The sequence below is a fragment of the Protopterus annectens genome, chromosome 3.part1 (assembly GCF_019279795.1).
Source record: "Protopterus annectens isolate FY-2018-M chromosome 3.part1, PAN1.0, whole genome shotgun sequence".
In the NCBI taxonomy this organism is placed as follows: domain Eukaryota; kingdom Metazoa; phylum Chordata; order Ceratodontiformes; family Protopteridae; genus Protopterus; species Protopterus annectens.
This window is the reverse complement of record NC_056732.1, coordinates 626,810,803-626,824,443: the sequence shown is the minus strand read 5'-3', so window position 1 is coordinate 626,824,443 and position 13,641 is coordinate 626,810,803. Positions and strand designations below refer to the sequence as shown.

At 39.2% G+C, this 13,641-nt stretch overlaps 1 protein-coding gene across 2 annotated transcripts in view; it reads right to left on the bottom strand.

Annotated features, from left to right (window-relative positions):
* Positions 1–2,080: 2,080 nt before the first annotated feature.
* The window catches only part of LOC122798226 (glyoxylate/hydroxypyruvate reductase B-like), a 250,870-nt gene continuing 239,309 nt past the window's right edge, over positions 2,081–13,641 (bottom strand). For both annotated transcript variants that reach the window (XM_044066998.1, XM_044066999.1), the window contains exon 6: positions 2,081–2,969. In XM_044066998.1, the coding sequence (XP_043922933.1) occupies positions 2,813–2,969 (157 nt within the window). In that variant the 3' untranslated portion in view covers positions 2,081–2,812. The remainder of the gene's footprint in view (positions 2,970–13,641) is intronic.

The window sequence follows — 13,641 nt, the reverse complement described above, 5'->3', positions numbered from 1 at the left end:
AAACACATTTTGAGGTAAAAGGTGGGAAAATGAAGACACTAGCTATTATGGATGTTATTGAAGCTGATATGGTACCTATTCATTTATCAACTAATCTTACTTTAAGTCATCTTTTCAGTGTTTTAATACTTGGATTAAATCCAAGTGATATTGTAAAGGAACAAAGCATGGTGTGAGTATAACAGTCAAATAGAGAAACTAAATATACCAGTGAAGAGGCGGTTCCCCTATGTCTCGCTGGCTTGCCAGGTTTTAGTGCCTTGAATCCTGGAGAAGAGACCAGGGGAGGTAACATAAATGGCTTCTAGAGTGATGATGTCAAGGCACCCTGCAAGCTGCATACATAATAATGGTGCAACTGGTTACAGCAGACAAGCTGATCAAATGGGACAGCAACAGGAGCTCGAACATGTGGAACAATATGCTTGTGACTGTCTCCAAGTCATGTATATGAATTTCAGCAGCATGGAAGGAAGAGGGCTCTGATTGCAAATACATGCTCAATTCCCTGTCTTTTGACCTGCTGAGGATAAAGAATGCATGGCACAGAAAACAATGCTCAGTAATATGGGGTACAAAATATGTACAGAACCAGGAATTCAGAAACATGTCCAAAAGAACTACCCCCACCCCACAAATTTTGTACTTACACTATAGTAGTCCAGATTGACACTATAGTAGTCCAGACTGCAGTGTATGGTGAATGTATAGTCTGGTAGCTGCAACTGAAAAGCCCGTGGACACATTTTGTATCAAACATTAGAGCTGTGTTTGCAGTGGAAGACTTGGGGATGATATCAATGGTCAAGGGCTGGATGGATTATGATGGCAAAAAAGCAATACTGTGTGCCACAAGGAAAACATCTGCTTCACAATAATTGCACTCTGTCTTCCAGGACCACATGATATCAGACAAAGTTTTAACTTCTGCGTGCCATAAAGCCTGTAAAAAGAGCTGACAGCTTTAACTGATGGTGGACATCCAGTGCATGAAGGTTGTTATCTCTCCCACTCTGAGTTTTTGGAACAACAAATGGGAATCAAACTGACTTACTAAGGGACACCTCAGGAAATAGTTTGTAGAAAAAAAGTGAGAAGTAATTCTGAGGGATACCCAGCATTTGTGAAAAAAAAGAAAAGCTCTATTGATAGTTTGCAGTACAGACATGCTGCAAAAAGAACTTATAATAATCAAACATGTGTCCTGGTTATACTGTCTCAATAGTATTACACACAGTTTAAGCCCTCACCTTACAATAAGTACAAATTCACTGGATAGCATTTCAAGAAAATCTGCTTGCTTAAGTCAAAGGATGAATGCCATATGAGGAAAATATATGCATATACAATGAAGCAATGAAGATTAGAAGGAGAAAAGACATGATGGTCATCTGATGGTGTCGTAGGAGTGACCAACATCACATGCACAACTGCCAATTATGATACAAGCAGTCTGGTTTTGAACACTGACTATAAGCTGGGACCCTAGGGAATTATCAAAGTGTGCCCAGAGAGCCATGAGAGAGAGAGAGAGGAGACAGAGAGAGAAAAGGGCTGAAGGTGGGGCATATAGATTTAACATAAACATTTCTTTCATTAACATGTCCCTGAGAAATGAGACTGTGTATCCTTCCTACACAAGTGGTTCACTTAATGCAGTGGGGATCTTATACAGAAAGTGGGTCTAAAAATTACCTTTATGGCAGAGGGTGAAACATGGACAATGTGGTTACTGCCATTTGCCATACACAGTAATTAATTTGATATAGTGGCCATTTCTTTATACTATGAAAAAAGCTACTTATAGCATGGTCCTAAATTTTCCTTTTGGAGTATAAATCCCAAATAAAATAAAAAAAAATGTACTTACCTGTAGCCAACTGCTAGAGCACATACTAAATTACAAGCAATGTTATCTGATGCAAGAAAGCAGATGGTAATACTTCTCTTGATCAGAGCTAATGTCACAAGGTCACTTAACTGCTCTGAGGTTTCAAGAAATGCTTATTGTCTTGTTAGCTAGTCCTATTAACTCTTAAAACTAAACAAAGTAAACTCAAAGATGTAGTCTCATAATTTGAAAATGTTCAATATTTATTTGGTTCAGAATGACAAAATACTACATTGTTTGTGGTATTTGGGGTTTACATTTATTACATGCACATCTTAAACAAAAATGCAGTGTAATATATAGATTTTAAATAGTAGTAGCTGTTAAGTGGAAATACCTGACCTTAGACAACAAGTTAGGTAATTCATTCAACAAGTGAGGTTGAAGATTACACTGTAAAAAAGTGGACTAATGAAAATGACTGCACTTGTAGTTAGCTAATGCCTGAAGGCATGCCATTTTTTCAGTAAAAAGCTAGTTAGTATATTATAAACTGATAAAATAGTCACAGTTTACTGCCAAGGTATAGAATCATAATTTCAACAACAAATAATACTCAAATATAAAATTTAAAATGGTATAGACTCCTATCTTTACTACTAGAAGCACATCATTATAGTTATATAACAGAAGTGACAGACACAGTGGGCTACACTTAGTTTTTCCATAGTTAAGTTGAAATACACACACACACACACACACACACACACACACACACACACACACACACACACACACTGAAATCATTTTCATAATCTATAGTACGGCAGTCGAGCAAATGTGTAGTACAAGTGACTTGAGGCTTCAGTAAGTTTAGGAAAGCAAATTATTACAAGACATATATTATTTTCTATCTACACAGCTCTTTTCCGAGAGTCCAACAGCAGCTATGTTGAGTGAGTGGTGATGTGATATTTCCTTTTATGGCAGGGTGACCTCATCAGGAATGTCAAGACCTGCTAGTGCTGCCAATCCATTTATCAGCATTTGCTCCAGTATACCTCTAGCACTGGCGTAGGTGCTACTTCCAATGTGAGGAGTCAAAATTACATTTTTGAGTTTTAATAAGGGGTGGTCTCTGAAAGGAAATAAATTATATAATTACTTATTCGCACCCTAGAGTTAAGGAAAAATAAGCAAACACAACTGGCTCTAGTTTACATTTTAAAGTATTACAGTGAGTGTTATTCAAATATAGAGCATGAAAAATGGTCAGAAGTGTTTCAACCAGTAGTAAGAATTTTTATACTGAGTTCATATTTTGCATGTGCCTTGAACATTAACTCAATGTAATTTTAAGAAAACCAGTTACAGCTAAGAAAAGCTTCAACAATTCTTGGATTTAAACATGAACAAATATGTTTTCAGCAGTCTCATCAGCAATTAAAGACACTAAAATACATGGATGTCATGTTACATAGGAATTTCAAGAGTGCAGGTATTGTACTTCAGGGTATGTATGTATATTTGCATTCTGTACTCCCCATCTAAAGCATTCAGACAATTTCTCAACAAACCACAGAATTTTTACTTAAGTCCTACAAGCTCTACAAACTCATAAGATATCAGCACACACCCATCCTTGGAAATCAGACTCTGCTACTAACCCTCAGCTGCGCCATCCTAATAGCTAATTATTGATGGTTTATTAACCAGAGCCCTTCTAATCAGATCAAAAACTTCAGCGTAGTTAATCACAACCTCAAAACTGCTACCTTAACCTTGGCTCATTATGGAGCAGACAGTATTTCTTTACTAAAAGGAGATAGCCAACTCCTCTGTGTCATCTGTAGAACCAAACGCTGGAGTCTCTTGTGCCTCTTCTCACAGGACATTTCTTTTCATTCCTTTCATTATTTTCCCCTCTGAGCTTTAGCTGTCTAACATTATCCTTTTTGCTGTTGCTCTTGCTGCTCTGTTTTGCTCTTTGGTTTCTCACCTTACTATCAACAGAAATCTTAACTAAGATCCAAAAGTTCACACATGGCTGTGTAGTAAGAACTTATTTAAACTGAAAAAACCCCCCAGATAAATGTTCCTTAATACTTCTATCAGACTTAAACCATTTTCCTCCGGTGTAGTCCTGTCTTTGCAAGACAACCACATTGATCTTGTTTCATTTGTTAACCAGAAAGGTCTTTTCCTTGATCCCACATTTTCTATGTCAACACATATGTAGTACCTGAAATATAAAATTATTCATACTCTTTTCAGGTGCTGCAGACTTCAACACTCCTTCACTCATGATGGTAAAGTAACAATCAACAAGAATGCAATAGAACCACAATACATGTAGACCTTCCTTCTTGTATTCAATGTCTCCAACAAAAGCCTACATTTTATTTATTCATTTATTTATTTATTTAACGTTTGTTTACTGGCAAAGTCTGACTGGACACAGGTTCTTTTTCAGCAGAGGCCTGTGGAAAAAAGCTCCAGTTAATCAAAATTACAAGTTTGAGTTAGGGTTACAGGTAATATAAGACTTACACAAAAACATAAAGTTTATATACACTGCTAAAGAAAAAGGCTTGTCTGCAAGCATGCTCAAAGTGTCAAACATAAAAGTTAAAAAAGATAAATATAGAATGTCTTAGATAAACGTGTACAATAGACATCACAGTATGAGTATGTACATATGTATATGTCATTTGTCTTCAAATCCTTTCTTATAAAACACAAATGTTTATCTTCTCTTTTCCATATTTAAACATAACTGTACCACTTTCTCTAGTGCTAAATGTTTTCAATGTGGGAATGCTGTGATCTCTTTCTTTCTGAGTTCTGACACATAACTTCAGAATCCTCAAATTTGATCTCTAACCTCACCATTCTTTAGGACTGCAGCCCAGGATGACATCCTTTCTTAAATCTTTTTTAAATTAGATGTTCATCGTGTTTCACTTTTGCAGTCATTACACTTGGGTTATCCTGCTGGCAGGCTACCCGCAGTCGGCCTGAATTCCAAAGTCCTGGTCCCGCGTCGGTTGCTGTCACCTCTTCCCTGACGTCAGTGCACCAGGGGTATATAAGATGCAGCTGATGCCATTTTCTTCAGTCTTTCTTGCCGCGCGGTGCCCGAAGCAAAAGCAGTTCGCAAGTGACGGTCGGCCGACTCCTGAGATTTTCGAATTCGAATTTCAGAGCCGAAGTCTTCATTAAAGCTAAATACTCCATTGGGGAAACTTTTTTCTTGCTCCAGACCGATGACAGAAAAAGTTAACAATTGTATTTCTTGTGGGAAGCAAATACTTCATAAGGATTTTCACTCTTACTGTATTCCTTGCCTAGGTCCTGACCACGACGTTACTTGTTGTCGGTTTGGTGCTAGATTTAACCAACGCACTATTAAGCGTCGGTATGATTTTGCCTTTCATTACTTTGGCCGCAGTTTCAAGTATACAATGCTGGCAGAACAGCCGATAACTGGAGTCTATAAAAAACGCAAGGATAAAGACAAGGACAAGCATCCGAGGTCCAAAACTGATGATGAGGCTTCCACTAAGCTAGTCGTCGGTTCGCCGGTTCTCAGTGAGGTGCTTTCGCTGCCTCTGATTCCCGCTACCTCAGAGCCACAGGCCGCTTCCGACTCCCACATGGAGCCGACTGGGCCTCAGGAAACTCAAGGTATTGGATCCTCGGAAACTATTCCCTCAGATGGGTCCGGAGCCGCTGTGCAGGCATCAGCTTCTGAGGGTATTTTCAGACCTACACAGTTATATGTAAAGCCATCTTCAGCTTCAAAGCCAAAGACTAAAGCAGCTCTAAAGACAAAGAAACAAGTACAGCATTTTCCAGGACAGACTTCCATGCCTAAAAAACAGATGCTCAAAATGGCCGAAGACCTTATTACTTTGATCAGGGGTTCCCATCCCCCTCCTGATAAGAGGCCTAGGCAAGAGACAGACTATGAATCTTCAGATCAGGTTTCCATTCCCTCTGATTCCTCCTCTGATCAGGAATACTCCCTTCCTCCCTATGAGGATTCTGACGCTGAATAATCTATTCCTTCAGCTTCTCCTCCTGAGGATTACTCTTTTGGGAAAACCCTGCATACTATGAGGCAGCACTTTCATTGGGAGAGCCAGGATTATTCAGAATCCAAGAAAAGGCTCAGAGATTTTCTTTTACTTCCTCAGTACAGGCCCCTTGCTATTCCTACTACAGGGTTCCAGACTCTCATAAATTTCTATATTAAAACCCTGCTGCTGACCCAGAAACTATATCTCAGTGTCCCAAAGGGGTCAAGGCTTCCACTGCAAAAAAACCCTGTTCCCTCTGATAGGGATTCTAGAGCACTGGACAGATGGGGGAAAAAAGTTTACACTTCTGCTACCTTGGCTGTAAGGGCTTTAAATTGTCAGTTTCATATGCTTAAATTTCAGCAATACTTAATGCCACTGTTAAAACAGAAAATGTTTACAAATTCTGAATGTGCTGAAAGCAAGGAAATGCAGGAATTATTGCATGCAGCTGAACAGGTGGGAAAACATACTTTGCAATGCGGTTTTGATTCTTTGGAGGCCTCTTGTAGGGCCGCTGTAATGGGTTCTGTTATTAGGAGGCATGCTTGGTTAAAGGAACAGAATCTGCCTGATCATATTAAAGCAAAATTATTAGATGCTCCATTACAGCATGATACTTTGTTTGGTGTTAAGGCAGAAGAGGTGTTGAAGAAAATGGAGGATAAAGCGAAATCTATGCAGACAGTTAAGGATTTCTTACAGGTACAGCCACCCAGATTTAGCAGGAACTGGCCTTCAAAAAAATTGGTCCTTTCCAGTGTCAGACAGGCCACAAAGAGGCAGATACAGGTGCCCTAGAGGCAGATCCCAGCCCCAAGGCTCATACAGGCATTAAATAATGGGGTGCTTCTACCTCTGAAAGCGGAGAAGACAAATCTCAACCTTATAGGAAACAGTCCCAGTGACTTTCCTCTACCAGTACCAAGCACTTATCTTTTGGCGCTCCTTTAGGGGGAAAACTAGCAGTTTTTCCACAAAAATGGCACATGATCACCCAAGACAAATGGGTTTTGAATATAGTGTCTCAGGGTTACAGGTTCCACTTTCACACCCTGCCAAAGCCAAAAGGCATGCCAGACCTGCCACACAATCAATGGGCAGAGGCACAAAAGCAAGTTTCATCCCTCATGAACATGAGGGCCATTCAGCGAGTACCACTACAGGAGCAGGGACAAGGATTTTACTCACGTCTTTTCTTGGTACTCAGAAAGGACAAAGCCTGGAGACCAATACTGGACCTGTCTATTCTAAACACTTTTCTGGATGTTCCAAAATTCAAAATGTTGACTCTGCAGCAGCTTCTGCCCATGCTGGGTAAGAAGGCTTGGCTTGTAACCTTGGACTTAAAGGAGGCATACCTGCATGTACCAATCCGATAATCTTGCAGAAGATACCTCAGATTCATAGCTGGCTCAATGCACTACCAATTCTCTGCACTGCCCTTTGGCTTATCTACTGTGCCCAGGGTCTTCACAAAATGCCTGGTACCAGTAATTGTTTTTTGCAGACAAAGAGGAATTCAAATACATCCCTACTTGGACGACTGCCTTATTCAAGCAGAGAACAAGGACATTCTACTAAAGCATCTGACGCTTGTAAAAAGATTGCTAATTTGCCTAGGGTACACAGTAAACGAAAAGAAATCAAAACTAGTACCCTCTCAAGAGATAATATTCCTGGGTGCAAGCTTAAATACAAGGCCTATCTCATGCCAGACAAACTAAGACAACTGACTTCTTACTTCGAAATGTTGGCAACAAAAACCCAGTTATCTGCAAGAAAAAATCTGCAGGCTTTGGGCTTCACGGCATCCTGCATTCTGTTAATTCCATATGTAAGACTACATATGAGGAAGCTTCAATAGTATCTAAAAAGTGTTTGGACTCAACATTAACACAGCCTGGAAAAACTTATTACCCTCATTCCCTGCCTGCAACAGGAGTTTCGATGGAGGGCACAGGCCTGTCACCACAACAAGGGACAGCCTTTCACTTTACCCACTGCCAGGCAGACAATAACAACAGAAGCATCAGATTATGCCTGGGGGGCCCACATGGCAGGAAAATGTATTCAGGGCACATGGCCCACGAGCCAAATGCATCTTCATATCAATCTAAAAGAAATGCTGGCTGTCCAGAATGCCCTGACAGCTTTCAAGGATCTACTTCATCCAGGACAACTGCTGATAAAGACTGACAATACTACAGTCATGTGGAACATAAACAAGCAGGGAGGCACGCATTCCTACCCCCTCTGCAGACAAGCCATGAATTTGTGGAACACAGCATTGACTTATCAAGTACACCTGCAAGCACAATTCCTGCCAGGAAAGACAAATACTCTGACAGACGAACTGAACAGAAACCTCATGGATCCTCACGAGTGGAAACTAGATCCACAAATCTTCAGCATAATAACAAGGAAATGGGGATGCCCAGACATAGATCTATTTGCCTCCCCTCACACCTGCTAACTACAGAGATTCTGTACAAGGACTTATCACAAGCTAGCATGGAAAGTGGATGCTCTATCATTCAGCTGATGACCCTGATTGCCCCAGACTGGCCACGCCAGCACTGGTACCCAATCCTAAAGAGCTTGTCTCAAGGCCCAGCCTGGACATTACCTCAAATTCCTCATTTACTGACCCAACACAACAATCAGATATTGCACAGCCAACTCAGAACCCTAAATCTGGCTGCATGGTGGATAAAAAAACATTCTGGACATACCTCTCTCTAAAGCACTTATGGATGTTATTCTGGAGGCCAGGAGGTCCAGCACTAGAAATTCATATGCAGAAAAGTGGAAGAGATTCTGTGCTTGGAACCAGGCACAAGTAATTGACATGCTTGTGCCAAATATTCCTCAGATTTTACAATACCTAACTGAGATGCGGGACAAAGGCCTATCCTTTTCATCAATTAAGATCCATGTTTCTGCCATTTCAGCTCATTACAATACGGACACACCTATTTTTTCACATCCATTACTAAGGCAGTACCTCAGAGGGGCCAAAAAATTAGACCCCCAAGAAGAGCAACAATACCTGCATGGGACCTCAACTTTGTCTTGGAAAAGCTCACATTGTCTCATTTTGAGCCAGCCAATACAGCCAAGATAAAATTCTTATCATGGAAAACATCTCTGCTCCTAGCAATAACTTCAGCAAGAAGAGTCTCAGAGTTACAGGCATTAATGGCTGTGGAACCTTTTATCATTCTCCATCCGGACAGGGTTTCTCTAAGGACAAACCCAACATTTATGCCTAAGGTAGTGTCTAGTGTGGCTCTTAACCAAACCATTCATTTGCCAACTTTTTACCTAAACCCACAGAATAAAGGGGAGAGACTTCTGCATTCTTTGGACATACACAGACAGCTACACTTCTACTTGGACAAAACTAAAGCTTTCAGAAAGACTGAGCAACTTTTAGTGGCATATGCTGCAGGATCACAAGGAAAGGCTATCTCAAAGCAGACTATTTCAAAATGGATAGGACACTGCATTCATTTCTGCTATTCACAACATGGCAAAACAGTGCCTAAGGGCATTAAGCCACATTCGACCAGGGCAGCAGCCACCTCATCAGCCTTCCTCAGAGGAGTACCAACCAAGGATATTTTGGAGGCTGCAACTTGGACTTCAGTGCACACTTTTACAAAGCACTACCACTTGCCTCTTTACTCTAAATCCAGAGCAGGATTTGCTACTGCAGTTCTGCAGGGCCTTATAGCCACTCCTAATTCTATTTAGACCCAGCCACCCAACCTCAGCTTTGGGATTCAACCCAAGTGTAATGACTGCAACAGTGAAACATGATGAACATAGTACAGTTGTGTACCTACCATAAATGTAGATGTTTGAGTGTATTCACTGTTGCAGTCCAGGTTACCCACCCACCATCCCCTTTTCTTTGCTGGGACTTATCTGTACTTCTCTATTCTATATAACCTATGTGGTGTATTTGCTTGTAGATGAAGGTAATGTTTATTTTAGTGCATGCTATTTATAAGTAATGTCTTTAGCCTACCCTTTTGGGGGCACCTGACATTTGGGCCAAGAAAAACTGAAGAAAATGGTGTCGGCTGCATCTTATATAACCCTGGCGCACTGACGTCAGGGAAGAGGTGACAGCAACTGACGCCGGACCAGGACTTTGGAATTCAGGCCAACTGCGGGTAGCCTGCCAGCAGGATAACCCAAGTGTAATGACTGCAACAGTGAATACACTCGAACATCTACATTTATGGTAGGTACACAACTGTACTTTTGTTTTACTTAAATGAATCAGCTTTGTTTGTCTTCTGACCATATTTTGCTGCTATTGATCCAGATATTTGGGATGGCCTTTCTGTAACTATGAGGAAGTGTGAAAGAACTTAAGAAATGAAAACCAAACTGATGCTATATTTTCAAGAAAGCATTTGTTGTGCCTTATTTCCCATCCCTCTTATTACATAACTCTGTTTGTTGCTCACAGTCTGCTAACTGCTTTACACCACACTGCATAACATACAGGCACTCTTTTCCACCTAACTACTCTAAATGCATTGGCTTTGACAGCACAATATATTTAAAATAAAGATAAATAGATAAAAGATCAGTGGATAGCTACTGCATATTTTCATTCATTATTTTGTATTTTTCCCCTTTCTGATAATTTTGTATTTGTTTAAATTAATTTTCTACTATGCCATTACAAATATATGTTTATTATTATTTTGTTATACATGTTGATTACGCACAGAAATCTTTTGTCTGTATTTCTTGTACTTTCTGTACAATTACAACAGAATTTGACATTGTAAACTGTTTTTTGAACTAAATGTTAATATATTCTTGCATCTGTAAATGTACATATGTTTGTACCATATCCTTGTAAATATGTTTTTTTTAATTTCTCATCTGATTCTCCTAGTCAACTGGGCTGCACCTGCAGATGGTCCACTGAGATCAGTGCACTACACCAGTAAATAAAAATAAACAAACAAATAAATAAATACATACATTTTAGTGTTGCTTATTTGCTTATTTATGACTTTGCAGCTTGCAACCTGAATCTCTTCTGAGTTTTACAACAGTGCTGCTCTCCTAGGCTGTGACTGAAGTGAGCACCCTGGGATCAGACCTCACTGTTACAAAACAATAATTATAATCATAATGGTCTAGGCACCCTCATAGTTTGAAACAGTGATGAATAAATTATCCAAACAAACAAACAAATGAAACTTGCATCTTTCTGCTTGTATCAGACATTAGAAGAAGGAATCAAGTACTTTTGTTTAACACACAAAACACACTTCCTCAGGATCACAGTAGATACATATACACATATACACACACACACACACACACACACACACACACACACACACACACACACATATATATATATATATATATATATATATATATATATATATATATATATATGTGTGTGTGTGTGTGTGTGTGTGTGTGTGTGTGTGTGTGTGTGTGTGTGTGTGTGGATAGTGTGACAAATCTAAAAATTACTTTTCACTGAAGCCCAGTTCACTAAAAAATCACTAATTCTGCACTCAGTAAATCATAAAATGAAAGCCTGCTGTACAAATATGGTGTAAGTGAGTGTGCATGCATTTGTTACAGAAGAATAACCGTGGCACAGCTAGCCACCCAGCAATGTGAACATCGGCTTTTGGTAATGGTGACTGTTGATGCAACACCCTAACCAAATATACAAAAATAGGAAAAAGGGGGTTCTGCATGAACAGATGGTTACAAATATGCCATGTGATTTGAATGTTGCAAATGGAAAGTACTATGTACATGGAGAAGATAGACCGCCTTGGGGAAGACTAGTTTTTAATTCTCAAGCTTCTGCTGTCTTGCAGCTGTAATGTTTAACTGTGGTGATGTTAAAGGTGCAGACACCCTATGCAAATCTAATGTCCAAAAAATGTCCTTTACTGCATTTAACTGATTCAGGGGAAACATACATTCATCAAGTTATTGTTGGCAACTTGTGATTTTGAGAAGAAGTGATTCTGTGAAGTGCTGTGAACCACAGATTGCCACCACCTTTACTTTGTGATTCAGTGTCTTTCTCTACAGCTGTGTTAAGGGAGGAAGACTTTCCCATTACTTAACGGGGGCTCCATCTCTCCCATCTATGCATGCAGGTCTCAGACATACAATGCAATTTCCAGCTTTATAGCCTGACTAATAGCCCATCTTGTCCTACTTGTGCTCTGGACTTTATGTCTCCATATCTACCTTCTCTATTCTTTCAGTTTCCAAGCTAAGAATTTAACATCCCTCTCCCTTGCCTACCATGTTACAGAACACCTGCTAATCTCTACTAAACTCAAGTTCTATAAAGCATAAACATCCTGAAAGGCAATTCTGCTTAAGAAAAAACAGAATTGTCCCATCCAACAACACATCAGCATAACAACCTAGAAAGAAGAACACATAATTAAACATCACCTTGAAGTACTATAGGAATATTATATTGCAGTTATTCCCAGTCATTATTGGAGATCAGCATAATAAATACATTAAAGGTAATAGAAAATCTGCAATGAAAAGAAATAATACAAACTAGGTAAGTCTGTCATTGCCTAAAGTCATCTGGTAGCAAGGTCCTTAAGCTGTCGTTGTAAATCTTGGAACCATTCAGTCCAAGCCATCCTCAAACTGCCACTTTAGTTCTTGTAGTTATTTAATCCTCCACTAAACCTCTAACAAGCTTAGACATGACCAGACATTCAATTCAGTTCATTTGAAAAGAATGCAAAGCACATATTTTTGAGAGTTAAATCCATTCTCAAACAAAAATAAATAACAATTGTTTTTGAAACATAATTCCACTCTCAAAATGGTTCCATCCAAAGCATACTGCAGTTCAACCTGAAAAGAAAACATTGTGCTGAAAGCAAACATTTTTAAAACAGAACAGAAGCATTACATATGACAGTTATATGTCTATTTTCCCCACAAAATTACTGTCGAAGCTCATACCCCCATGTACCAAACCATACATCAAACAACCCTCCAAAAATGAGCCAGAAAAATACAATCAGAAATGCACTAAATCCAAACCCAAACCCAAATGCTAACCAACAGCAAAACATGAGCAAGAAGACAATAGGAACCTAGAAAATTATAAATAATACATTTTAAGTAAACATACTCAGAAATCCAATCAAAAAGGCTGTGCCTTGAAATGATACATCTTGTGCTCTGTTATGGATAACCATTTTAAATGTTGGGACCTGCATGAGTGAGTCCCACAATATGGAGACCGAATGGCCAAAAAAATGGACTTACATATACAAAGTCTTAGACTGCCATTTCTAAGAATATTCTGTATTCTGTTTTCTTTCAGGTGTGATTATCTTGGAGTTGATTAAAGTTGATGATAGACTTTTGTAATCGCTTATTTCAAGAAATTTGTTTATTTGGATTCATTTACTATCAGTCTTGGTTCTATCTAGGTGAGGGTGCAGGACATGATTTTGAGCAGTGGTAAAATGTATAAATATTCTGGAGGCAATGGTATTTGCAATGTGAGAAATGTACCTTTATTCTAAGGTACCACAACTGTGCTGTTGATCAGAAAAAAATCAGAAGTAAATATTTCACAACATTTGTAAATAAAAGTAAAAGCAAACATTTCACAACATATGACAATTAGAAGATTGTCTATAAGATCTAGGTAAGAATGTAAATGATATGAGG